This window comes from Tauraco erythrolophus, chromosome 27 (assembly GCF_009769465.1).
Source record: "Tauraco erythrolophus isolate bTauEry1 chromosome 27, bTauEry1.pri, whole genome shotgun sequence".
NCBI classification, from domain to species: Eukaryota; Metazoa; Chordata; class Aves; order Musophagiformes; family Musophagidae; genus Tauraco; species Tauraco erythrolophus.
In genome coordinates this window covers 2203661-2229763 of record NC_141491.1, presented here as the reverse complement: position 1 = coordinate 2229763, position 26103 = coordinate 2203661, and the positions used below count along the sequence as shown (strand labels likewise).

The window sequence follows — 26103 nt, the reverse complement described above, 5'->3', positions numbered from 1 at the left end:
TTTTAGGTGATCGATCTTAATAGTTTCTGAAGCTCTAACCTTTTCTGGTTTATTTCCCTAGTTGGGAATTGAGCAGTGTGCTTTAACGATTGCTAAATTTCTGCCTCTCTAAGGTGATCCAAAGGCTCGCAGTTATAAACTGTAAATTTGTTCTTCACGTCAAAGCAGTGGGACATGATCAGACTCTCTCACTTTATCTGTACTGGGTATTTCGTTGCAATGAAAATGATTAAATAATTAGAGTGCACTGTGACAGCAGAAAAAAAAAAAAGTGTTGTATATTGTATGTATTTTGATACCTGTTCAAGAAGAGTCTTTGGGTTTCCTGTGATGAATACCTCATATGTTGGGTTTTGGGAGTTTTTGTTGATTTTGTTGTTGGATTTTTTTAAATTTTTTTTTTTTTAAGGCAAGATTACTCTTGCACAAAAGTAGGTTAAGATAACCAAGTTCTCATAAACTTATTTACCGAATCAAAACACTTCAGTTTGGCAAGAAATTCCATCTGTTATAGTTCCCCACTTCGCACTTGGTACGGGGCGAGCGGTCGCTCGGCTGTTCGCCTCCGCGTTCGGAAGAGCTCTGGCAATATACAGACAAAAGAGGTTGTTGCAGATGGAGTTTGCTGCCTTATTTATCTTCTTCTGTGTCAAAACCTCAAATTCAGTTGAACATTGTATAGGTTTGGGGATTTGTTAAGCGTTTGAGATGTGTTCTTCAGTAGAAATAAACGTGTCTAGTTAGCACTTCAGATCCTTTACATACATGTACCTGATGGACTGGAACGCTCCGTCGCCTGATGGAATACGTATTGAGGGAACACTTACAGGAGACCGTGCTCTCAGCGGGGTGTAGTTTGCAAGTAAAGACAATGGGAATGATGGAAAAAGTACCCATGGAGACAATTTGTCTGATCGAGTGGGTAAGATGTGGAGCCCTGGCCCCTGGCCAGCACAGCTGTGAGCGCGGGCTAAGCACAGGAGCGGGCTCTGCCCCATGGCTCCGAGTTCAAGTGTGCGGTGCCGGCGTGGTGGGCCAGGCCAGGGGTCCCTGACTCTTTAGGGATGCACTCCGAAGTATAAATCCATTAGCTCGCTGGCCTCTGAGCCACCAGCTAGGAAAACTGCTTTATAAAAACAAAACTGAAAGGAAACCAGAAGCATTTGGGCACTCCCATCGCTAATGAGCCTGGCCAGAAGAGAAAAGGAGTTTAGCAAGCTGGGGATTTATTTATTTTGAGGTTTTTAAGCCTTTTGGTGGGCTTATCTGGCCTTGGCTAACATCCCACAAATGCAGTTATGGATATAAAGCTGTTTCTTTAGCGGACCGGTGGCACTAGAGGCCTTCACGGGGGGAGCAGTGTTCTCATGGGTGAACGTCATTCCATGCAGGATGCTTCCAGCCTCTGGGTCTGGGAAAACACTGAGCACTTACTGGTGCTCTGGACTGAACTTTGGGGTCTGAGCTTACATATCGCTTTCAGAGATAAACCTCTCTCCGGATCAGCTTTCTGCTTGTCTCTCTGTGTATGCGACAACCTGGTACTTGAAAAAAAAAAAACAAAAAATACTTGACCCACTGCCTTGTGCCCACCCGGGCTCCGATGGGGTCTGGCTGGTCCGGCGGCTGCATCCCGCACAAGCGACGGCGGCTGCGGGCGGGTTTCATCGCTCCCCTCCGCTGACCGCCCTGCCAGAAGGCAGGTGAATTGTTTTCCAGGCTTAGTTCCTAAAGTCTATTTTGGTGGATTTAGAGATGCCAAAACAGCAATTCAAGGCCTGGAAAATGTAAGATTTTTTTTTTTTTTCCTGTTAAATTTCGTGCTTCCTATGACGTAGTTGGAGACAAGAGAGCGTTGGTTTTCAACGATGGGCCAAAAAGAGGTGAAGGTGGAGAGGGAGGGCAGCTCCCAACTGTACTAATACTTGATATTCCAAGCTTCATACAGGGTAAATATTTAGCAGTTTGCAATTGAAGTGGCAGATGGACCCTTCCTTTTGAAGGCACTGTAGTAACCTTACTTCTGAAGCGGACTTCACCAGCCTTTCTCTCCAGGCAGAGTCCTGCAATTCCAATAACCCAATCCGATGGGAGTGGGCAGCGAGCGTGCCAAACTGCTGGAGCAATACTTGAGCAGCAGGTTCTTCAACAGACCAGCTCTATGTAGCCACAGTAGGGCAGTTACTGAAACCATCTCTGACGTGTTTTTAGGGATCACAGTGATGTCACGGTTCTGCTGTGACGTAGGAAAGCTCGGGCACAAAGTCTGGGAATCTTTGTTTGCTCTCTTGGTCCGAAACCTCAGCCCTGCTCGTGGGGTGCATTGGGTTTGGGTTTTTTATTAACAGCAGTTGTTTAATGGTGGGGTGGAATGTTCTTGCTAAAACAGTTTCCGTTGTTTCATGTCTTCTACACCAATATATATATGGTGTATATATTAAACTGTGTAAAATTGTACTTTGTATATACAACTCTGTACAATATGGAGGTACAGCCTTTTTTTTTTTTTCCTTTTTGGTACAGTATTGTACAGTATTAGGAGTATATGTGTTGGAAATGTTAAATCCATACTGGGGCAACAAAGTGTATCCATTGTCATTAGCAATAGTTTTGGAGAAATAAATGTTTTGGGTATGGTGGAAATACTGACCTACGGACACCAGTACGTGCTGTACGGAGCGAGTGTGTCTGCGTGAGCGAGTGCATGTGTCTGCACGAGAGAGAGGATGAGCAGTGGGTGCCTTCCTCGCCCATGACACCGACTTTGGGCCTTTGTGGGGAATCCTTGGGAATGTGAATAGCGACTGGCACCGGTAAGTGGATGAGGAAGATCCTGCAGGATGCAGAAATACACGATGGCGTTCACAGGTTGGGGGGGGGGCTTGATTGCAGCAGGGAAGGAGCACGGCAAAAGGGGGATCTGAGGAATAAGCAGCTCAGCTGCGGTGCTTGGAACAGGCACAGCCCCCCGTCTCCCCACCCACGGCTCGCACACACCTACCAGTAACGACGGGATTCGGTAGAGCATAAACTTCCCTTGCGATGACCTGATTATAAAAATGCTTAATCTTCATCATTTTCCTGGAGAGGATGGGCCTCCAACTGTCTCTGGGAAAGAGGATTTAAGATTGAGATTATGGATTGGATCGTTATTATTATTACTACTGACTTTCCCCCATCTCAGTTTTTCAGTTTGCCTTTTTCAGAGGGCAGTGGGGAAACGGTGTCAGGGTTCTGCCATTTTGGATTCTCTTTGTTTAGGTTTCAAGGAATTAATTATTTACAGTGAGGTTTGATGTTTAACTGAGCCGTTTCGTGCTATGCTGGAAGTCAGCTGGGGACAGCCGGCCCCACCGGCCCTGGGGTGAGCTCCTGCAGGGACGGAGCATCCCTGCGCTCCCTGGGGACCAGGGTGAGGAGGGGGCTCAGGCAGCCGCTCCCCCCGTGCTGGCTGTGGCCCACGGCCCCTATAAAACCAGCTGCTGCAGGGGATCAAGAGCTGGAGAGCCAGGATGCTTTTGCTGGTTAGTTTAGCAGCTCAGATCTCAGCAGCCCCCACGGTGATGCCTTGGAGCCGGCTGGGCCCCCGCAGCGGCCAAGGCTGCTCTGTGATATCTGCCTCTCACGTCTCAAATCTCTGCTGCAGAAGAGATTTTTTTTTCTGTTTTGTGGAAAAAAATAAAATTCTGCAGAGCTGCAGGTCTGCTTTGCAGCAAGGTGGGACAGACCTGCGCCTCTAATACATAAAGTAATTTTCCTTTATCTGGGGGCTGCAGTTCGAGGCTGTCGTGGTGCTTTTGTGGTCGCCCTTTGCAGATGTGCCTTGGCTGCCCCAGTGCCTGGTCCTGGCAAGGGTTTGGCAAACTCCGTCTGTGTAGCCTGGGAGGGTCCTGCCCGGTGTCCATGTTAAACTGGAGCTGCACCGGACACTGGACCGTGGCTTGTGCAGCCAAGCACCCATCTTGGGTGGCCCAAAGGTGGCCCGGGCGCTGCCGGGGCTCTGCCTGCTCCGACATCAGCCAAAGAGGCCAGGGGAGCCGGGAGCCGTCCTCGATGAACCAGCAGCCAGGGTGAATCCTGCTTCCCTTCCGTCTGAGCCAATCTTCAATTAGTCTTCCATTTCTGGGGGACGCAGGTGGCTTCTTGGCACGTTGGTGGTTGGTTATGGTGTTTTTTTTTTAAAGCGTGAAACAGGAGTGAGAAAGTTAACAGGGTGACACAGATAACACGATATTTTATTCTCTGTTCATCGCTGCTGTCCGGCAGCGCAGAGCAGGACCCTGTATTAATGCCTTAAACCCCTCTGATGGCATCATTGCTTCCAAACCGCCGCCGCGGGCGAAGGCTGAGCCGGGTGTGCGGGCTGGCACGGAGCCGGGTGTGCGGGCAGGTGTGTAACCCGGCAGGTGGGTGCACACCCCCGGGGACCCCCGGGACCCCCTGGCAGCCGGTGTCCCCTGTCCCTGCGGCGGCTCTCGGAGCACGGCAGCACTGCCATCCCTCACCGACGTGTCCCACGCTCGGCGTGTGCCAAGGAGCCGGGTTGGCACAGGGACACCATTGGCTTCCCCTGCCCCGGCTGTGCCCCAGTTTTCCGCCCGAGCCCCCCAAGGACGAGGTGCCCACTGCAGGCAGAGTGCCCTGCTCAGCCTTTATTTTTTAGGCTTTGCTGCCACCAGCTGGAACAATTATTTTTATCATAAACTCGGTTTCAAGGCCGTGGTTTTGCTCTTCCAGCCTGGCAGAGACAGACCTTCACATCACGCGCAGGGTTTGTCCCCGGTGGGCACGTCACGGCCCCGGAGTCTCGCTGTGTGTTTGGCTCTCAGTGTGGTTTACTGGTTTCTGACCATGGATGTGAACAGTCTGAGCTGGTCGGGTGGGATTTGGGTGTCAGTCTTGAGACGGGGAGGGTAAAATCTGCTGTTGGGGCAACCAGGGAAAAGAAATAAGCTATAAAATGTAAAAGGCTGGCAGAAGGAGGGATAAGGGGGTCTGAAAGGAGCTAGGCTCTGTTACAGGGCAAAACTTGGTGAGTGAATTCCTGGAGTTGGACTGGGATCCCCCACCAAGGCTGGACCTGAGTGTGCAACCAGCTGGGAGAGCTGCTGGGGTAACTGGGACGTCCTGGAGTCGCTGGGCTCCAGGGCTGGCACCATCCTGACATCAAGGCAACACCTATGGAGAGCTGCGTGGAAAGACTTGCAACAACCTGAAAATAATCTTTTTTGGGTGTTATAAAATATTGAAGTTATTTCCTTCCTGTCTGTCTTTACCCCTCACGAGCCCAAATCTGCTCACCCACCTGTGAACCGAAGCAACATGCAGAGCTCAGATGTCACGAAAAACGCCCGAGTCTGGCTTTTCTGCCCTTAAAAATCTTCGTTTCACTTTCTTTTCGCAGTAGAGCGCTGAACCGCGGGACGGGCCCCTTTCCTCTCCCGCCGCCCCTGGACGGGCTCCTCTTGCTCCCGGGGCTCCTGCGTGGGACCCGAATTTGCAGAGCCCGGCGGTGCGGGGGGTGAGCACGTGGTGCACCCGCAGCTCTCCTCCCCTTCGGGCAGCTCTAGAAGAAACTCAGCTGGAATTTCCCTCCGGAGGTTTCACTTGTCCCCAACTTCCTTGTGTTAAACGCTCTTATCTACAATTTCAGTGGTGGCCTGAGATGAGAAATGGGCTGCATTTCATTTTTTTTCTGTGTGGGGAAGGGCTTCTTAAGCATCTCCAGCTTAAATCCACCATCTTTTTGTCTGATGAGGGGTCCCACACTGCAGCCCAGCCAGTGCGTACCCGTGCTGCACCCGGAGCCTGCACCCAGAGCATGTGAGCTCGGCCAAGGCTACATGGACAGATTGATGGTCCCATTTGGAGGGGGACAAGCAGAGGCTGAAGGACACAGCTACCACTTGTGTAGAAAATAAGGCTGGAAATTACTTCAAGAAGTCACCCCGTCCCTTTCTCTTCCTGTTAGCTGAGCTGCAGCAAAATGACTTTAATCAAAGTGATTTAAAGTTTCGCTTGGTTAGACTCATGTCACGCCGCTTCCGCAGCTGCAGACTGCCATGTACTCGGCTACCCTGTGCCATTGTGAGATGCCCCTTCAACGAGCTCAGGGCAAGGGCCTGCCCCTGCCCCAGAGCTCAGCAGCTCTCTGGTGGGTTTCTCAAGCAGACTCACACGTGGCTGGGAAATGAAGCTCAGCAGTAATTAGCAAACTAGTTAGGCACAGAGTTTGTGTGCAGACAGATGATGTGTCATACTGATTTTTGGATGCACCACACACTGATGTACTCAAATATCTTTGCAGGTTTCATTTCGTGAGGACAAAGCCTTCAGACACACGTCCATGCCAACCTGAAATAATTCCTGCCAGTGAGACCCCGGCTGCTGGCACTGAGGCTGGGTGAGGGATGGGTGTCTCTGAGCCAGAAAGCGAGCAGGAAGGGCGAGCAGCCCTGAATGCCCTGCATCCCATCCTGCATCCCACATGTCACCCCACATCCCACCTGGCATCCTGTGTCCTGCCCTGCACCCCACATACCACCCTGCATCCCACATGTCACTCCGCATCCCACATCCCACCTGGCATCCTGTGTCCTGCCCTGCGTCCCACATACCACTCTGCATCCCTCATCCCACCCTGGATCCTGCATCCCACCCTGCGTCCCATGCTGCCCTGCATCCCACCTTGCCCTGCATCCCACATCCTACTCTGTATCCCACATCCCACCCTGCACCCCACCCTCCAGCTGCCTGCCCACTGTGAACCCCTGCCTGCTCTCCCTGTTTCCTCTGGCCCTGGCAGGGCTGGGTGCTGGGGATTTGGGGCTGGTTCTGATGCCCCTCCAGGGACATCCCATGGAGGCACTGCGGTAGCTCTGGATTCGGTTCCCGGCGGGGCTGTGCCGTGGCCCTTCTGTGAGCATCGTGGGTGCCACCGCTGACGGTGTGGCATGGACAGTGTCCGTGTTCGCGTGGGGAACAGCGATGCTCAGCCCTGACACAGCCACCTTCGCTTTTTCTCGCTGAGATGAGCAGTCCCTGACCCACCTGAGCCGCTGCGTGACTCCGCTGAGAGCGATGCTGGCGGTGGCGGCTCGGGAGCAGCCGTGGCTGGAGCCGAGGAATCCCTGAAATCTCCCCTCTGGAAGCGTTTGCAGGTGCCAGGGCCAGGCTGGATCCGTTGCTTCACACATGGGGGATGGTTTTGCGGCTGGAGGAAAGATCAGGGCTGTTCGCTCTGTTTGCACCTGCTTCCTCCCTTCTTTTCTCCACTTTATTATGAGCAGTTTTACCTGCTCCAGGGCTGCCCATGGGCTGGGGAGCCGGGATCCCGCAGCAGCCATCCCTGCAGCTGGATGTAGGACCTGAAACTCCTGCACAGCAGCTCTTGGAGATGGATGGCTTGAGCTAAACCACCCTGGCCTTGGCACGGCTCGTGAGCGCCCGGCCAGAGCAGCCAGTGGCTCTGTAAAGCAGGACAGCGGCGGCAGCTCGTCCCAAATGCATCCTGACATGCAAGGCTGTGTCCTGTCCCAAATGCATCCCGATGTGCCAGGCTGTGTCCCGTGCAGGGCAGCCAGGGCTGAGCACTGCAAATCCCTTTTTTGCAGCACGTGTGTTTTTGCAGTGCAAAAATCACTTATTCACCCCATGCGCCGCGGGCACCGGGGCCGCGTCGGGGCCATGGGGATCCGTGCGTGCAGCTCCCAGCTGGAGCACATGAGGATCTGGATCCCCTGCATGCAGATCCTGATCTGACTTTGCCTCCCACCTCCCTGCCCAGGCAGGGCTGCAGGTGGCCGGTGCTCAGCACCGTTGGCCATTACCAGAGTCCGTCCCAGCCCTGGCCGCTGGCTGTGGAGCCCGGCGTGCCCGGGGACAGCTGCAACTCTGGGAATTTTTTTTTCGAGCAGGAAGCTGAAGCATTTCCTCCTCCCGCCGCAGCTGATGCTTGCAGAGCGGGTTTTGCAATCCCGTCGGTTTCTGTTCTGGGACGGGGAGGTGCCTCTCGCCACCTTGCAGCTCGGTGTTTGTTTGCTCGTAGTTTTTTGCATCTGTCAGTGTTTCGCTGCCAGCCCCGACGGGTCCTGGCAGCAGGGTGGTTTTTTGGCAGCGCTAACGGCTCCGTCCATGCGCAGCCCTTCACACGGTGCTGCCCTGTCGGTGTCGGCGAGGTAGGAGGCTGGTGGTCGCCTGCCAAGGGGCATGACCTGCGGCCAGCGTTCTGCCCCGGGCATTGCCAGGCGAGGACGGATCAACGCCGGGATTCGGTGGCGGGGCTGGCAGAGATGCAGAGCACCCCAAACTACCTCTGGAGCACCGAGGACCTCCTGGGCCAGGGTGCCACAGCCTGCGTCTACAAAGCTCGTAACAAGGTAAGTGGGGACAGTGGGGGGGGCAGCCACCCCAAAGCCACATTGCCCCTGTGCCCCCTCCCAGCCCTCCGGCCCCACGGCACGGGGATGCCCGTGCTCCCCTCTGCTCGCCCTGCTGGGAGCTCCCCACCTGCCGGCAGCGTTAGGGCTGCTTTTGGTTTTATTTTCATTTTTCGTTCGGCTCCTTCCCCCCCGGGCACCAGCCAGGTCTGTGGGTCAAGGGCAGCTTTCGGGGCGCTCGCAGCCGGGTCCTGCTCACCCGCTGCCGGCATTCCCGTGCATCGCGCGGGGGGAAGAAGTTTTCAGGGGAATGCCCAGAGGTTCTGAAAACCCCGTCCTTGGCGATTTGCATGTTTCATGCAAACACTTGCCAGGGTTGGAACAGGGACTCACCGCCTCGCCGGCCTTTGAAGTTTGTTGAGCAAACCGTCTCTGCGTGGTGCAGGGCAGGAGAGGACAGTTGCAGGGAGGAGCTGCCAGCCTCAGCTCCAGCTATAAACTTTTTATGAAGCTGAATAAACGCGCTGCCGTGTAGCACATGGGCTCCGGGGCCAGGAAGCAGAGGGAGGTCAGTAGCAGCAGTTTGCTTTTGCAGCGCAGAAAACAAAGGCTGCGGGACGCCTCTTCAGGAAACACGTTGTGCTGTCAGAGTAGTTTGCATCCCAAGTGGGATGCGGGAGCAGTAACGGAGCTGACAGAGCTGCTTAGGATGTGGATGGCATCACCTCCCGTTTCCTTTTTCTCTTTTTGCTCTTGTCCTAGAAATCAGGGGAGCTGGTTGCTGTGAAGGTCTTTAATAACGCCAGCTACCTCCGGCCCCAGGAGGTCCAGATGAGAGAGTTCGAGATGCTGAGGAAGTTGAACCACAAAAACATTGTCAAATTATTCGCTGTGGAGGAGATGGTAAGTGGGACCTCAGCTCAGGAACCCGCTGTGCCAACCGGGCCAGTGACACGGCGGAGCTGGTCTGAGCTGCGGGAGGCAGCGGTGGTCCGGGGCTGCCTTCTCCTCCCACCTCCCTCCAGCTCCGCATCAAGCCTCAGCCCACCCCCAGCACTGGGGGCACTGGGGCACTGGGCTGGAGCATGGACCTGACCTGCGGTTGTCCCTTGGCCAGGCACGTGGCACAGCTGGGACATTCTCCAACCCTGTTTTGTCCAAGCAGCAGAAACCCAGCGACCAAGGGAGGGGACCCAGTCCTGCCTGGGTGGGGGGACAGGCCACTGGCTGGGGGGTTGGCCAAGCCCTCACGGCTGCTCCCCGCCGCAGGGCAGCAGCAAGCAGAAGGTGCTGGTGATGGAGTACTGCTCGAGTGGCAGCTTGCTGAACGTGCTGGAAGATCCGGCGAACGCCTTCGGCTTGGCCGAGTCCGAGTTCCTCATCGTGCTGCAGTGCGTGGGTGAGTGTGGGGGTCCCTGAGCCCTCAGCCCGGGACAGGCAGCTGCCTGCTACCACCAGCACGGCCAGGGGCTGGGGAGCTCGTGGTGCTGGTGGGACCCTGCGGGCAGCAGCCCCTGGCTACAGACTCTCCTTGCAGAGGTTTCTCCTTGCAGACCTGCTCTGGGGAGCAGCCGGGGGAATGGGCTGAGCCCCACAACGGTGGAGCACGAGGGCAGTGCCCTGCTGTGTGCTTGCTCATCCTCTCCATTTATGTACAACCAGCCCTGGGGCTTGCCCCTTCCCCTGCCCCCCTCACGCTTCTACATTTACACCCACAAACTGCTCCAGCCCCCACGAACACTGTCCCCCCTGTGCCCAGTGTCGGGGATGAACCACCTCCGCGAGAACGGCATCGTCCACAGAGACATCAAACCCGGCAACATCATGCGGCTGATGGGGGAAGATGGGCAGAGCATCTATAAGCTGACGGATTTTGGGGCTGCCCGAGAGCTGGATGATGATGAAAAGTTTGTCTCTGTCTATGGGACGGAGGAATATCTTGTGAGTATGGTGTGTCACCAGCCTGGTGGCCTCTGGGAGTCCTGGGGGAAGCCGGTCCCCATCCCTCCATCCAACGGCTGGGCAACTTGTAGAGAGCAGCAGTGACCTGGAGAGCCCCGTGTCACAGGGGCCACGTGTTTTGAAGAGGGAGGGCTCAGTATTTTTGTTGTAGAGTTACAGGCGACGTTTCATGGTAGAAGAGTGGTAGAAGAGGCCAAAGCGAGCAGTCAGCTCTCAATCCCAGCACCCGAGGCTCGATGCCCGCTGCCCACCCGCTGGACGCGTTGGCAGTGCTGCTCTCTGCTTCGTCCCTGCAGCACCCGGACATGTACGAGCGAGCGGTCCTGCGCAAGCCGCAGCAGAAGGCGTACGGCGTCACCGTCGACCTCTGGAGCATCGGTGTCACCTTCTACCATGCTGCCACTGGCACCCTCCCCTTCGTCCCCTTCGGGGGACCCCGCAGGAACAAGGAGGTCATGTAGGTACCACGTCCAGTGGGGAGGGCTGGGTGCTGCTGTGCGGGGAGGTGGGGCCGTGGCTAGACTTTGGGGCTAAACAGCTGCGAGAGGAGGCAGGGTTAATGTTTGCTTGGAAGATTTTGACTGTTTCTTGAACTATTGTCCCTCTGTGCGTTCTTTTTCTCCCTGCGGATCGTGTCTTTCCCAGCCCACCCGTGCTCTGCCCTTTCCCTCTTTGCTGATCCCGAGGGACGCAGTGCCCAAGCACAGGTCACTTGGCTCCTCTCACCTGCGAGCAATTTCCTCTCAACAGGCACAAAATCACCACGGAGAAGCCTCCCGGAGCCATCGCGGGGATCCAGAGGCAGGAGAACGGGAGCATCGAGTGGAGCTACGAGCTGCCCGTCACATGCCGGCTCTCCGCGTGAGTGTCCCTGCCCGGGCTCCGCTCCCGCGGCCGGTCTCACGTCGTGGCACGACAGCCGGAGAGGGCATCCTCCCTCGGACGGGGCAGGGGGCTTTAACGAGGCAGATGAGGTGTCATCTGCAGATGTCACAGCTCTCGGACCAGGTTGTTGCTTTACAGCCGGGAAAAGGGGGTGCAAAATGGGGCGGTCGGTGCCAAAGCTGAGCCGCAGGAGTGGGGCTGAGTCTCTCCCCAGCCCCACGGGTCACTGCAGTCATGGCTCGGGGTTGTGTCAGTTTGGGCAAATGTCTCTTCTGCTGCTGCTGCAGGGGCCTGAAGGACCAGCTGATCCCCATCTTGGCTAACATCCTGGAGGTGGACCAGGAGAAATGCTGGGGCTTCGACCAGTTTTTCGCAGAAACCAACGACATTCTGCACAGGATCGTGGTCGACGTCTTCTCCCTGCAGCAGGCTTCCTCCCATCGCGTCTACATCCACTCCTACAACACGTAAGGATGCCAAGGCTGCGTTGAACGCGGAGTTGGGAACGGAGCTCAGAGCCTCAGCCCCTCGTTTCAGTGGATGAACCTGGTGGGGAGCGCCCGTTCCCTCTGCACTGCAGCTAAACCAGGTTCAAACCAAACCAGGTTCAAACCAGCTTTTGCTGGGGAGCGCACTAACCAGCGGCACGGCACACGGAGAGCCCCAGGGAGGCTGTCGGAGGGGCTCTGCTGACCTTGTAGGATATTTTGGCACAAGAGGGCAGCAGGCTGTTAAAGCGATGGAAATCTGAGCGCTCGCCTCGTTGCTTATCCCAGATCCATTCGTTTCTTTTTCGTTTCAGTACCACCAAGTTTTTAGATGCTGTCTTCAAACAAACAAACATAGTCCCTCACCATCAAGAATATTTTTTTGAAGGTCATCTCTATGAGTTGGATCCTAATCTACAAGCTCATAATTTCTGCAAAACCACAGAGCGCAGCCCTCTGACCTTGCTGAGCACTGCTGAGCAACCAGAAGATGTGGTAGGAGTCAGATACAGAGACCGTGAGTACCGTTGGCTTGGAGGTGCATCCTGGCGTGCAGGGTGGGTGCTGCAAGAGAGAGTTGCTTGAATTTCATCCTAATAGACTCCAATGCCCAGCAGGAGTGGAGGGGTTACGGTGCTGGAGCAGGATGAGGAGGTTTCAGGGCAGATTTCCCTGCCATGTGCTGTTACTCCACAGCTGCTCACCACTCTGGGCTCTGCAGGCGGTCCATGCTTTCGCCTGCATTTCCAAAATATCTTGGAGAGCTGCACTAAGCCTCCAGCATCACAGCTGCTCCTGTGCCCGAAATCCTGAGCAGCTGTGGGGTTCGCTTCGGCGGGTGTGAGACATCCCTGTGGATCCGCAGCCGCGGCTCGCGAGCGTGGGGCTCCCTCCCCAAAGCACCGTGACCACTGTCTGTCTCTCCAGCGGCACTCGAGTTCCCAAAGTTTGTCCCCAAGGTGGACGTGGTGGCCGACTGCAGTGCAGCCAAGGTAGGTGGGGGGGTCTGGGTGGCCCGGGGCAGCCCCGGTGGCAGAGGCACAGGTGCCACCAGTGCCCGTTGCTTTGCAGAGCGCGGTGGGGGCCGTGCACCAGACGCTGCGCATCGCCCAGGCCCTGCGGCGCTGCCAGGAGCTGCTGGCCAGAGGTCTCCACTGGGTGATGTGAGTGCCAGGGCCACCACGGTTATGGGCGGCGTGGGGGTGACCCGTCCCTCCCCAGCACCGAGAGCTTTGTGTGTTCAGAGTTAAACTGCTCGGGGTGTTCCAGCCGCCTCCGGAGAGTGCAGGACCCCCACGTACCCTCACACGGTACTGGGAGGGAGCGCAGCACAATGGCCAGCGTGGCCCCCCGGACAGGGGACACTATGGGGGACACGTGCGCCAGGCTGTGAGGGGCTGGACCTATAGGAAAACACTACTCAGTGTTGTGAGGATGCTCCTGCCTCTGCTTGTTACTTTTGAGTCACTTTTTTCAGTTTAGGAGATGCTGAGGAAAACAGCATCATCATTATTATCATTATTATCGTTATTATTACTATTAATATTATCATTGTGCATTTTCACTGTCCTACCCATTTCCTTTGGGGCAGGAGCTTCTTGTGCAGTGGCAGGACAGTGCCCAGTGGGCAGGATGCCCCCTGCCCAGGACCTGCACCCAGTTTTTCGTGCATCCAGCCCCCCATTTTCCCAGAAGCAGCCAGAGAGGAGCCACCAGCTTCATCCTAACCCCCCCCACCACCCATGGCCAGCCCTGGGATGGAGGTCAGGCTGCTGGGGAGCTGGCGTTGGATGGGGTGTTTTCTCTCCTGGCAGTGGGAACCTGAAAGCGGAGTGCTCAAGGATTCTGGAGCAGAGGAGAGGGGCTCTTTCGGTGCTCACCTGCCTGCAGCTCACCGAGGTGAAGACCCACGTGTTGTAAGTGTGGGTGCTCCAGGGCAGATTTACAGCCCTGGGGATGTGGGTGCTGGGCTGGGCAGGCACCAGCGGTGCCCTCGGGCTACTGCAGATGGGACATAAGACTCTCAAAGAAGCCCTAATAATCATAAATAAATAAAATTCTAGGAATGAGCTGGTAGCTGGGAGGTAAGAGGCTTTTTCACTGCATCTGGAGACTGCAGGAAGTGAGCTGCCCTGGCTGCTTCTCCCTCTTTCCTTCAGTTTTTACTGATCAGTCCCTGGCTCTGCGGGAGCCCAGAGTTAGTCCTCGCTTGCCAGCTCCTGCTCCAGGGTTTTCAGACTGTTACAGTCCACGAGCCAGAGTCAGTGCGAGGAGAAGGCAGGGCTGCTGCTGCCAGCGCTTGGGAAACGGGGAAAGAGCTGTTGCTGCCAGCAGAGTTACAACAATGGGCAGGATGGCATCAGCTGCCAGGTCCCCTCCGGGGTCTGGCCAGTGTCACCAACCCCGCTCTCTGCAAACAGCCTTGGGGAGCCAAGCGCGGGGAGCAGCGGGGATGCCGGGGAGGATGGCCGGCAGCCCGCCATGCTGCACCCCCACTGAGCCGGCATCCCGCCTGACCACACCGTCCATGATGAGATGTCCTTTATTCCCCTTGAAGAAGCTCCACTACTGGAGCATTCACCAGAGGCTCAATTGCGGAGGAGCCCTGGGCAGTCTGCGCCATTCCCCGCCCCGGGGAAAGCTGAACCCATTTTATCAAAAGTGGCCCGCGGTTATTTTGCCTTTCTGTTTTGTTGTCGCAGTAGTGGAGAATTCTTTGCTGCTGGGTTGCTGTTCTTTTATTCTTTTCACTTTAGCAAGTCTCTTAATTTCCATTTCATCTAAAAAAGACAGAGACACGCGGCTCCCATTGGCTTCAGGGGGATTAGCGCGGGGCTGTCGTGCCAAGAGCACTGATGCCACAGCTGGATGCTGCTGCCTTATCCATCCCTTCCAACACGCTCTGGATCAAGCGTATTTCTGCTGACTCAGCCATCGTGCATGGCTCAGCCTTATGCTCTCGTGCCAGCTGCAGGGAGGCAGGCGACATCTCCTCTGGCATAAAGCCAATCCACGCGAAGCTAACCATTTTGGAGCAAATTGGGCACAACTGGGTGATTATTTATTTTGTACTGGATCAGCACTTTGCATCTTGTGACTCCAATCCAGTGCCCTGAACACAGTTATTGCTGGAGCGATCCACAGCCCAGCTGCCCCACGGACTCTGACGCTGCCTCCACCACGGGATGAGTTTTCCTTGCCAGGCGATGGCTGCCTCTGGCTTATGTTCTGCTTAAGGAATATTAGTTTTCTGACTTTCTCCAGGTACGAGGCTGTTTCTGGAGGCAGCGGGATGCCAGCTCTGAAGGATGTGGCCATGGTGAAGACAAGGCTGCAAAGGGTGAGTCCCTGTGGGCGGCTCCATGCAGAGCCAGGGAGCATCCGCAGGCACAGGGCAGCATTCGGAGCAGCCGGTCCCAACCTCTCCTCCCCATCCACAGGTCGCCGAGGAGCTCTCCCAGTGCTCCCACAACATCTTTGACTTTCAAGGGGCGCTGGATGGCATTTTATCCGAACTGGGGAAGCAAAGGCAACAAGTGCACGAAGACAAAAGGTTGGTAGCACCAGCTTTACCGAAATCCCAAAAGCTGTCCTCAGCTGGGTTGAGCCGACATCCCTGTGGGCTCCAAACAGCCACGCACAGCCCCTCATTCCCACAGATTGAACAGCCCTGGGCACACGTGTATGATGTTGCCCGATGTCCCTATACACAGACGTGGGTAGCAGCAGTGTCCCCGAGTTGCAGTATCTTTGGGTTTCACCCCAAAGTGCCCATTTCACCCCAACCTCATACCCATCCTCTGGCAGGGCCTCACCCCTCTGTCCCTGTCCCGATTTCAGCATCCGGCAGATCGAGTCCTGCCTGGAGAAGATGCAGCTGATCCACAGGCAGTTCAGGAAGGCCCGGACATCTCTCCGTGAGTGACAGGGACGGTGGCCCCGGGGGCACGAGGCTGCAGCGGGAACATCCCTGCTCTGGCCGGGTGGAAAAATGAATTATTCCAGTTTGCTGGGTTCGGCAGGTGTTTCCATGCCATGGCAGCAGTCCCAGGGGCTGCAGCCCTGAAAAGCCCCTTGAGTGATCTCTGTGCACTGTGAAATTGCCTGTTTACTGGGATATTAACACAAAAACATGTGGAGTGCGTTCTGGCAGGTGACCGGTGTCTTTCCTCCGCAGGGCTGGGCTACAACGAGGAGCAAATACACAAGCTGGATAAGTAAGTCCCATCCCCCTCCCCTTTCTAGGATCCGTGCTGCGGCCAGGCAGGTGTTTGGTGTTTCCGATCGAATCCTAAGGGGATGTAAAACATTCCCGGGTCACTGACGTTGAGAGAGGGCACCTCTAAGTGGCTTCTGTGACAGTTCATGGGATGCAGGACCTTTCCCAGCAAAGTTTTCCAAGTTGCAAGCTATTGCAGACGAAGATGGGAGAAATCCTCTGCAGACCTGGGCAGCGGGAGTTGCTGTTGGACCAAATCCCTGGGTGGGACTGTGGGGAATAAGCACTTTTGGGCCATGGCTCCCACTTACTCAGTTTGTGGCTGTTTATTCACCGAGATGCTGATTTAGGAAGTGTCTGTGCTTTCATATCTGCTTAACTTTCAGTGGGAGTCAAGTGTCTGATGGCTTTTGTACCTTTAAAAACCCTCCTTTCAGTTTCCACTGAAACCAGGGGAATTTCGCACGGGCAAGAAATAAAATGCACACTTCAGGATACACCAGGGGTGGTGAAATTTAACATTTAACAGGCAGCTCCTTCATCTTCATTAGTCTTCAGTCTCACCTTGGACATTTGCCTTAAACTCCAAGGCAAAGAGTTTTCAGCAGTGCCCGGGGTGGGGGATGCCAGCCCAGCCGGGCAGCCCTGCCTGCATCCCTGAAACCTCCTCCTCCTCTTCATCATAGTGACCTTTGGTTTTCTCTGTCACACTGCTGCAAAATTCATTACTAAGCATCCAGTTCTTCTTTTTCCATTCGGGAGGCAGCTTTAGGTCTCTTGCCATGTGAACCGTGATGTTCATTTTCATACATTTAAGGAAATAACAGTGTTCTCTCTTTTTTTTTTTTTCTGTTTTTAGGGTGAATTTAGGGCATTTGGCCAGGAAGGTTCTGTTGATTTTCCAGGACAGCTGTGTCCAGCAGTACCAGGAGGCCCTGGCCCTGCACGGCAGCAGGATGAGGTACCAGCCCCTGCCCAGCCCGCTTCTGGGGTTTCAGGGCTCCGGCTCTCGGACCCTGACAGGGATGGGAGAGGAGACTTTCCAGTAACCCACCAACAACCCAGGCTTCTGAGTGCTCTCCACTATTGATCGAGTGTTGGGATGTGGATGGAGATGATGTTGGTAACTGCTGCTGAGGGACTCGTAAAAGGGTAATAAGACCTTCAAGCAGCAGCTCAGTGTGACTGCTGGAAATCCTGCTGTGTGATGGTTCTCATCCCATGCCATGTATTTCTGCCCTGCTGTTTTAAGGTTTTTTCTTTAAAAAAAACTCTGAACTTGCAGCTTGACATCAAGCAGCTGGTTTCCTTGCTCTCTGATGGGGAGATGTTATTTTATCAGGACAAAATTGCTATTGAGACAAAGAGATCTACTTATTAGGAATGATTTTTCTCTTAAATGGTGTTTGGGGAATAATGCAACGAGCAAATTACCTCGCAGTGATTGAGCACAATCCGCTGCCTATCACAGCAGCAAAGAGCAGGGGCGAGGGGGAGGCAGTTAGGGGAGGGCATGTGGCAGAAATTGGATTTTTATTGCAAGGTTGCTTTTAGAGAGAAGCATCCGTTCCCCTGGGCTGCCAGTGTGGGTGGAAGGAGAATGGTTTTCTAGAACGCCTTGGAATTAAACCTGGCTTTTGACCTGGTCCCTATTTCTGGGATGGAGTAGCCCTGCATAGGATTTACTAGGGGGAGGATTTTTAGGCTAGAAGTTTGTCTCAGGTGCTCAGGAATGTCCCAGGGGCAGCAGGCACTGTCCATCCTGCCCTGCCTTGTCCCTGCCTGGTCCCCTTGCCAGCCTTGGCTTCTGCAGCCGGGGGTTTCCGCGCTTCAAACCCTCGCCCACGGGCAGGTTTCACTTTTGGGGACAGAAGCTGTCGCCCACAGTCACCTCCTACCATGTCCCATTGCAGGACAGTGAAATCTCCCCTTGGCTTCAGTGGGAATTTTGTCTCAGGGTGAGATTCCTCCCTGGATGCAGAGCCCCCCCAGATCCGTGCAGCGCAGGAGCCCGGCAGAGCTTTTACCTGTGCTCACAGGAAAGAAAAAAGCTTCTTCATGTTTTTCTGGAGTATTTTTGTATCTGTTTTTCTATCCTTAGGGAGAAGGCATGAGTGAGTCACAGCTGGATATTTTTAATTTCTTGTTACTTCAATTTTAATTGTCCTGTTTTGAGTTTCTTCCTGCTAGCAGCCAGGGTTTGCGGTGTGGCGGCTGTTTTTCTGGGGACTGGAGGTGGACCGTTCACCTTAAATACTCTTTCTTTTTTTTTTTTAAAAGCCAAATCAAACCGTTTTCCATACAACTCACGGCGTCCTTGCCACCTGCGGGGCACCTCCACCCCGGTGCCCCTCACCCGGGCAGGAACAGGGCAATCGGTCCCCTACGAAATCACGGGAGGATTAACCCCCGAGGCTGGAACAGGGACACCGGTCACACTGTCCCGGCACGGCTCAGTGCCCGTGGCAGAGCCCACCCTGATGCCACCTGTTTTGGGCTTTGGTGTCGATCGAGCTGCCTGCAGAGGGGCTGGCCCCAGGGTGTACTCAGGGAGAACTTCTCTGGCCTTCAGATGCTTCAAACGAGAAAGGAGAGCATCTGAAAGAAAATACAAACCCAAGTAGCCTTTTTGAGTAGCTGCTCAGTCCTCCACAGGCACAGAGGAGCAGCCAGTGCAGCGCTTACGGCAGAAGTGATGGGCTTCAGCTGTCTCTCACACAAGCAACATTCTCCCTAATTAATTTGCTATTAGTGTTGTTTGGATAACCTCACCTACCATGGCTGTTAGCAGAGCTGCCGCTGTAATTACAACACTGTTGTGACTCATTTGCTTTCCTTTAGGATTTTAACTCAGTTCCAGAAAGGTTTGCAGAAAGCAGTACGGAATTAAAACACAAGGCAAATAAAACGATGCGCACTGCTGCTGGACACTGCCTGGAAATTTCGTCGTCATTTTTCTTTCTAGGAAAGTTTGTGAGATAAAGAAGCATTTGAAGAGACTCAGCAACCGCATCAGCACCTGCAGCGTGGAGACGATGGAGTGCCAGGATTGCCTGCAGAGCGTAGGTGCCCGTGGATGCTGCTGCACAGCTTTTCCCTGCTTCCAGACAATGCTGCTGCGCCCCTCTCCCAGCAACCGCCGTGTGCGGGAGCGCGTGTGCCAGGCAGGGAAACGTCGGAGTATTTTTAAACAACTTGGTGGGGTGCTTTGTGGGTGATCCACGCTGGAGACACTGCTGTCCCCCACTGTGCAGAGCGAGGAACGGGTAAACCTTTGGCAGTGGCACTCCTGGTCCCCAGGAGCGCCTGGCACGGGGCAGTCTGTACCCAACAGCTTCATCTGCAGCTCTCAGGATGGGCTCTGGCAGCTGCAGCACAGACACCTGGTAGATGCCCTGCTCCTTTGGTTTGTCCTGAAGAGGTGGATGTGGTGGGTGTGACACCGTCGGTGTCATTTCCCAACAGCTTTGCCCACGCCGCGCGCAGGGCGGCAGGGAGGGCCCAGGCAGTGCAGCACCGGGGTCGGACCACCGCCACGAGCCGGCTGCCTGCCAGTGGCTGCCAAGTCTCTCCATCTCTGCAGGCTCTGGACAGGTTTCTCCAGATGGAGAAACAGAGTTTGGCCCCAGTTCTTCCCGTGCCTTCAGCCGTCCAGCTGAGCCAAGCACGCCAGGAGATGGCTTTTCGGTGAGTCTTTGGGAAGAGAGTTTTGCCAACAGCCCGGCTCCCTGGGGAGAAGCGGGGCCTCCTGCTGCCCATCCTCTGCACGAGCAACTGGGCGAGCGTTGGGGCGAGGGCTCGGTGTCTGCGGGGCCAGGACAGTCTGTGTTAAGCCCTTCACCGCTGCGCACGCCGTGGCCCCACCGGGTGCAATCCCTGCTCCGTGAGCCACGGGGTGTCTGTGCCAGCTCAGCCAGCCCTTCCGCAGGAGGGGCTCCCACGGGGCGCTGGAGGCTGAGCAGCACGGGGGTAAGGGGCTGGTTGTGTCCCTGGCAGGATGCAGGAGCTCCTGGAGCAGATGAGGTCAGTAACTTGTAATCTCGAGCTCAACAACAGCATCATTCAGCGGTGAGTAAGAGCACCCAGAGACAGTGATTCCTGTCCCTAACGCTGGGATGTGGCCACGCTGCCCTGGGAAGGGGCGGTGGGTCTGGGTGGGCTCCCTGAGGGGCTGTGAACGGGCTCTGGCGTGGGGAGCCATGCCTGGTGCCAAGCACAACCACAGCTACTCACGGTGGGGTTCACAGCGGGGTTTTAATGGCACCAAGTTTACATCATGATCTGGCAGCAGAAGAGAGTTTGTCTTTCCTGGAAGTTTAAGCATGATCTTCTGCAAATGCTATGTCATGTCTACACCCTCTTTCCAGCCTTTTTCCTGTGCTGCTCAGCAGTGTCAGTGCTGACTGCCAGGGAGAAGTGAATGCTTTCCATTTCTGGATGAAACTGTGCAAAACCCAGCATCCCACTGCTGACAAACCCCCCTGGGTTTCTTCCTCTGCAACCTTTTTTTGAGGATATTAATGCACATCAACAATATGAATATGCATTTCAAAATCTCAAAAAGTTTCAGATCAGATTTTAAAAGAAGAAAAGAAATTGGTGATTCACCCCAGTCCAGTTTTTATAGGGCCAGCTGCGTGGTTGCAGCACGTCCACTGTGAATAAGGGGATAAGGAAAGCTCTGCTGTGCTTTCGACATGGAGAGCTTATCCCAAGAGACACCACAACAAGCCCAGAGATTGGTGCCCAGCCCAAATCATAGTTTGGGACTGCATGAGCCCGGGTGACCCCTCTCTAGCCTAAAGCCTTTGGTTCTGTTCCTGCAGGTTGAGTGGGGCTGCCCCCACTCCCGGTATTTGAGAGACGTGGTGAATTTGCAGCTGCTGAAGCAAATGCCACAGCAGGGAACACTTACAGCACTTCGGGTCCAGAGTGACGGAGATGTTTGATGGTCGTCTTTGAGGAGCATTCTGTGTCCTGCCTCTCCACTCTGGCACTTTTGCACCATTCACCAGCATTAGCTTTGAGTGGTTTGCAAGCCTCGAGCCTTTGAAAGTTTGACCAGAAAACTGTTGGGTTTTTTTTCCTTTTGAAAAGTGCTTGAAGGACTTCTTGCTTTTCTAGCTTCTCTGTATCACCATGTCAGCTGATGAAGAGCAAGAAGCTAGACAGATAAATTATATTTTGACTTGTTTAGGGTTTACTCCTACTTTTAATGTACCTCTGTTCCCTGAGGCTTCATGAAGCAGGGCAGGAGCCCAGGGCAGGAGCGGTGCTGTACCTGGTGGACAGGAGACTGGATGTGGCCCAGGACAGCCCCGGTGCTCTGCCCAGGAGGTGACAGCACGGGGAAGGCTGGAGCCACAGGCATCTGCCCGCGGACACTGCAGCGTCTCCTCCTGCTTCAGGGCTTTGCTTCCAGCCCAGCCCCGTGCTGGGGCTGCTGACGGGTACAGGAATGGGAAGCTGAGGGAGGCTTCTCTTTTTTGGTACCTTTTTATTTCTCTTTTTTAGTACATTTCTATAAATGTAACCGAGTTCTGTGTTTATACATGTGAGGGGTGTGCCTTCTCCAAACAACCTTGTAGTGAACCTAAAACTCCAGCCACCGAACCCGGAGGTGCTACTCAGTGCCAAGGCAAAATCTCAGATGGAAAGACTTCCATGAGCCCTCTCTGCAAAAGACAGCAGGGATATTTCTTTTTCTTTTAGAGGAAAGAGGAAAAGAAATCCTAAGCAGTCACTTCTGCCATTAATGTGCAGAGTGAGAGGATGGATTCATCCGTGGAGGTGATAGCAGCTGGGGTGGCACAGCTGGACAGGAGGGACCCGAGCAGGTCCTCAGTGCGGCTGGCTGTGAGCCGCCCTGGAAAGTGCAGGCACAACACTTCACTCCTGTTACACTCCTGAGAAATAGGATGGAGGGGGAAACACCCCACCTCATTGCACCCCAGGAAGCGCCTAGAGAGCTGTGGAGGGACCCCAATGCTCTGCATCAGGGCGGTACCCAGCCCTTTGTCAGGGGTGGTTATTCTGCTCCGAATTTCCTACTGGTTTTTGACCTTGGGTTTTACAAGGAGCTGTAATCCTCCAGTTATCAGCTGAGTCAGCTGCTCTCCAGCAGCAGCGTGTGGAGCAGCGATATGGGAAGCCTGGGGTTTCAGGAGCGTGAGCATCAGATTGTATCAGGAAGCTCTTTGTGGGAAGAGTCAGACACGTCCACCTCTTCCTGCCTGTCCCCGGGGTGATTTATGGGTTGTCACCCAGATCCCATAACCCACATCCCATAGTGCAGCAGCGGGGAGCAACATGCCCAGGCTGCAGCCAAAGCCAGGCAGGGCGATAGCTCCCATCCAGCTGGGCTCAGACATGGGCATTTACACCTGGGAGGCTCCTGCCAGACCCATGGGCAGAATTGCCTCGGATCTTCCCACCCCTCCCTGACACACTTGAGTGCAAACACACGTAAATCACTGTCCTGGGCTCCCTGGAGAGTCCCAGCCCTCAGAACCCTCCTGCTGGGAAGGGGATTGCTCAGGGTGGCAGCGAACAGCCGGTGGGAAGCACAGGCCCCCTTGCCCTGCGGTCTGCAGGGTGGGAAGCTGCACTGGTGGGAGGAACGGCGGTTTGGATTCATTCCTGTCCCCTATATAAAGCCCTTCCCTCTGTATTTGTCTGGTTTCTACCTGTGTGCAAACCGTGAGCGGCTGCTGGGGTTAAAGGCGGTCGGAGCAGGGACCAGGGAGCGGGACTTTGGCAGCATCGGCACCACCAGCAAAGTCCAAGGGTGGGGGACTGGTGGCATCTCCCAGGCACTGCTTGTGCATCTGGTGGAAGGAGAGGGTGAGCCATTATCTGGGCAAGCAAACATGCCTGACTCAGCAGCAGTGGGGATGCTCAGAGGGCCTGCCTGGACCTGTCTCCTGGCAGAAAACAAAATACTTGGCTCTGCCCTTCGCCTTTCCTCCAGTTCCCTTTCCAGCCCTTTTTCTGGAGGTGACAGGCATTAGCTAAACCAAGAGCCTTCGGCTGAGCCGGGGCCTGCCAGGGCTGTTCCAGTTCCCTGAGGTCACCCCCAGCCCCCGGGAAGCGGAGACCCACGTCATCCAACAGTGCCTGGAGGCAGAGCTGCAGCAAGGGCAGGGCAAGGGGGTCCCTGCCATGGGTGCTCCTCGGGTTGTCCATGGCAGCAAATATTTCTAACCTCTGCTGGGAGACATATGGGGACATGTGTCCAACCTGGTGTAGTGGAAGGTGTCCCTGCCCATGGCAGGGGGGTTGGAACTAGGTGGTCTTTGAGGTCCCTTCCAACCCAAACCAGTCTGTGATTCTATAAGGCAAAATGGTGCATCCCTGGAGCTGAACGTCTTGCTGCAGCGCTGCCCCGAGTCTCAGCAAGGAGCAGAATGAGCGAGGAGTGGCAGCTCCAGGGCAGTGCCCAGCTTTGCTTTCTTATAAGAACAGGCCAAGCGCACCCAGGAGCTCCCCCACCCAGGAAACCTTCGGAGTGGAATTTGGCACCAAACATTCCCATTCATTTTAATTGTAAAAACCAACATCCTGACTGTCAAACCCAGCTACTTACTGTAGAAGAGGTGGAACTAAGCCATCATGGAAAAGCTTTTCTCCTGTAAATTATTTTCTAGGATTTTCCTAGTTTTATAATGAATATTATTTTTAATCCAGCTCGCATTCACTGACATCCTCTGTAGGAACAGGGCAGGGAGCCCAGGCCGGGTCTCCTGCTGCACTTCCTCAGATTCAGTGGAGCTGAGCTGATTCGTACCAGCTGAGCGTTTGACCTGGAACATGTTTGGCTTCAACAAAAAGGGATTTATTTCTTGGCAAAAAGAAAAAAGAGTTTTTGCTAATAGCCCTCGTCATGCTTAAACTGCCATAACACAGCAGCTGCGAAGGGGACTCCCGGAATCCAAATGAAACAGGAATATTCCTGCCAATGTTAATTAGGGTTATTTTTTCCCCAAATATTTTAACTCTTGACCTAAAAGAGCTTGCTATGCTGTCAGACCTGAATACCTGCAGAGACAGCTGAGAAGGACAGCGACTCTGCCACAGCTCTTGTGTGGGAATGAGCCAAAGCTTCCTGTGTTGACAGAAGATCCAACATTTATTTGCAGTGGAAGCTGAGGTCTGCAGCTTCCCCTGCCAGCCCTGGCGCAGCCGTGTCACCTGCCAGCAAAAAGGGACCAACGCGTGTGACCCACGGGCAGAGGGTGCTCCAGCATCGGGGAGGACTTTCCCTGGGGATGTCAGCCTCCACTGGAACATCTCCGGGGGGAAGTTGTCTGCAAGCTGCAGTTGGGCTGTGCCTGCACCCCCGCTGTGGCTGCTCAGCTCCCAGGCACTGGGGATTTCCTCGGGGATGAGGGAACCAAAGCTCTCCGAGAGTGGCAGGGGATCCCCTCCTGCTCCTCCACCCTGACACTGCAAAACTGAGAATGAAGCTGTGCCCCAGGATGGCACTGGAAAAGCAAACGTCCAGAATGTTTTTTTCAGGTTTCCAGCCAGGTGGATCTTTGCCCTCAGAAAGGTCGTTTGCTTTCTTGCAGGTGATTCCTTTTACTATTAATGAACTGGGAAGAACACAGGATAAAATACCAAGTGTTTGGGAAACAATTTACCCAGGAATAAATCTGCTGCTTTTGTTAGGCAGAAGCAGAGGATGCATGAAAGTGAATCAGGATCCTGAGTGGGGGGGAAAAAGACCTTCCACAAATTAATCTTGCTACTTAGCACAGAATAAAACTAGAATTTTTCAAGCTGCATTGTTGCTTCTTTAGTTTGAAGCTCTTATTAGTGACTGCTTATGGCACTAGTCTTTTGTAAAGCCCAGCCAGCGTTTTAATCCATGCTTCATACTAAAATCTTTGAAAAGGATTTAGATATCCTTGTCTTATCCTGTCCTCAAGAATTCATGGGAGATGTCAAATTCAGCTTCCCATGAGCCCAGACGCCAGGATTGACACAGCCCAGGGCTGCACTCACTCTGACAAACCTCACACTCTCACAAATAAATTCAGGAGCAATTCTGTCCGAGTTATGTGTTTCAAACCAGGATGACTGAGAGCAGCAGGGAGGGATGGTCTGAGCTGGATGGGTAGCCTGAAGCCTGGGCAATGCCAGGCCAGCCAGCTGCCCTGCGGCTGCTGCCCTGCATCGCTTGGGGTGACCATGTCACCCCCTGTGTGCCAGGCTCCATTGGGATCAGGGAAAAGGGCAGTAGCTCATTTTGTGCCTCTAAGCCAGGTGTTAGGGTGATGGGGGTCCTTCACATGGTGTGCGATATCCAGTCCTTGTGTTCAAAGGAGGAGGGAGTCACTCAGGAATCAGACTGTTGCAGTGGCAGAGGACTGAGCAGCACCTGGTCCAGCCACCCAATTCATGCACCCCCAAAGCCTCCTTTGCCCAGGGGAGAGGTTTGCAAGCCGGCTAGCCTGGCACGGGTGTCCTTGGAGCTGTAGCGCTGGAGCCACTTCAAAATTCGGCCATAATATTTTCCCTTTTTCTTTTCCCACAGCCACGGGAGCCTCATCTGGGAGAGATAATTGCTTTGGCTCACAGCCCATAGCGTCGCTCCGGAGCCCTGCTGCCATTGGGGGAAAGGCACTTTGCTGCCCTTACAGCCTGGTCCACGCACACGCGTGGTGCCAGGGGAGGGTTTGCACCAGCATCGTGCCCCACAGGTGATCTGACTGCTCCCGTGGGGGCAAAGCCCGGGGCACGGGGCGGGATGTGGCTGCTCTCGAGCAGCGGATGCTGGAGAAAGCCCCCGGCTACGCACCGGGGCGGGGGGGGGCGGGTGATGTACGCGCTCCCCGGGGCAGCCCGGGTCCCGTGGGGACAGGTTCCATGGTGTGGGGGGGAATTCCCACGGGGGAGGGTATTGCGGGGAGATCCCAAGCGCAGGGAGGGGAATCCCACGGGGAGGAGAGTTTCCACGAGGAAGGATGGCACGCAGGGGGTCCAACGGTGATGGGTTCCGAGGGGAGGGAACCCGAGGGTCGCTCCTCTAGGGGTATCTCCACGGGAGGGGTCACCCAGAGGGCCAGTCCCGGTCCTTATTCCCCCGCCCCCCCCCCGCCGTGTCTCCTCCCCCCGGGCCGGTCCAAGGCGCCTGCGCTGCCCCACGCCCGCCCGGCGCTCCGAGCCC

At 55.0% G+C, this 26103-nt stretch overlaps 1 protein-coding gene across 1 annotated transcript; it reads left to right on the top strand.

The window, feature by feature from the left end:
• Positions 1-8291: 8291 nt before the first annotated feature.
• Positions 8292-20792, top strand: IKBKE (inhibitor of nuclear factor kappa B kinase subunit epsilon). The gene is made up of 20 exons (XM_086627238.1): positions 8292-8378; positions 9141-9281; positions 9648-9777; positions 10138-10319; positions 10637-10797; positions 11091-11201; positions 11513-11692; positions 12028-12230; positions 12641-12705; positions 12785-12876; positions 13528-13629; positions 14978-15053; positions 15154-15266; positions 15554-15630; positions 15891-15930; positions 16792-16893; positions 18898-18994; positions 19516-19619; positions 19929-20000; positions 20759-20792. Exons 1-20 carry the CDS (start codon positions 8292-8294, stop codon positions 20790-20792), a joined length of 2169 nt encoding a protein of 722 aa, XP_086483364.1.
• The last annotated feature ends 5311 nt before the right edge of the window (positions 20793-26103 follow it).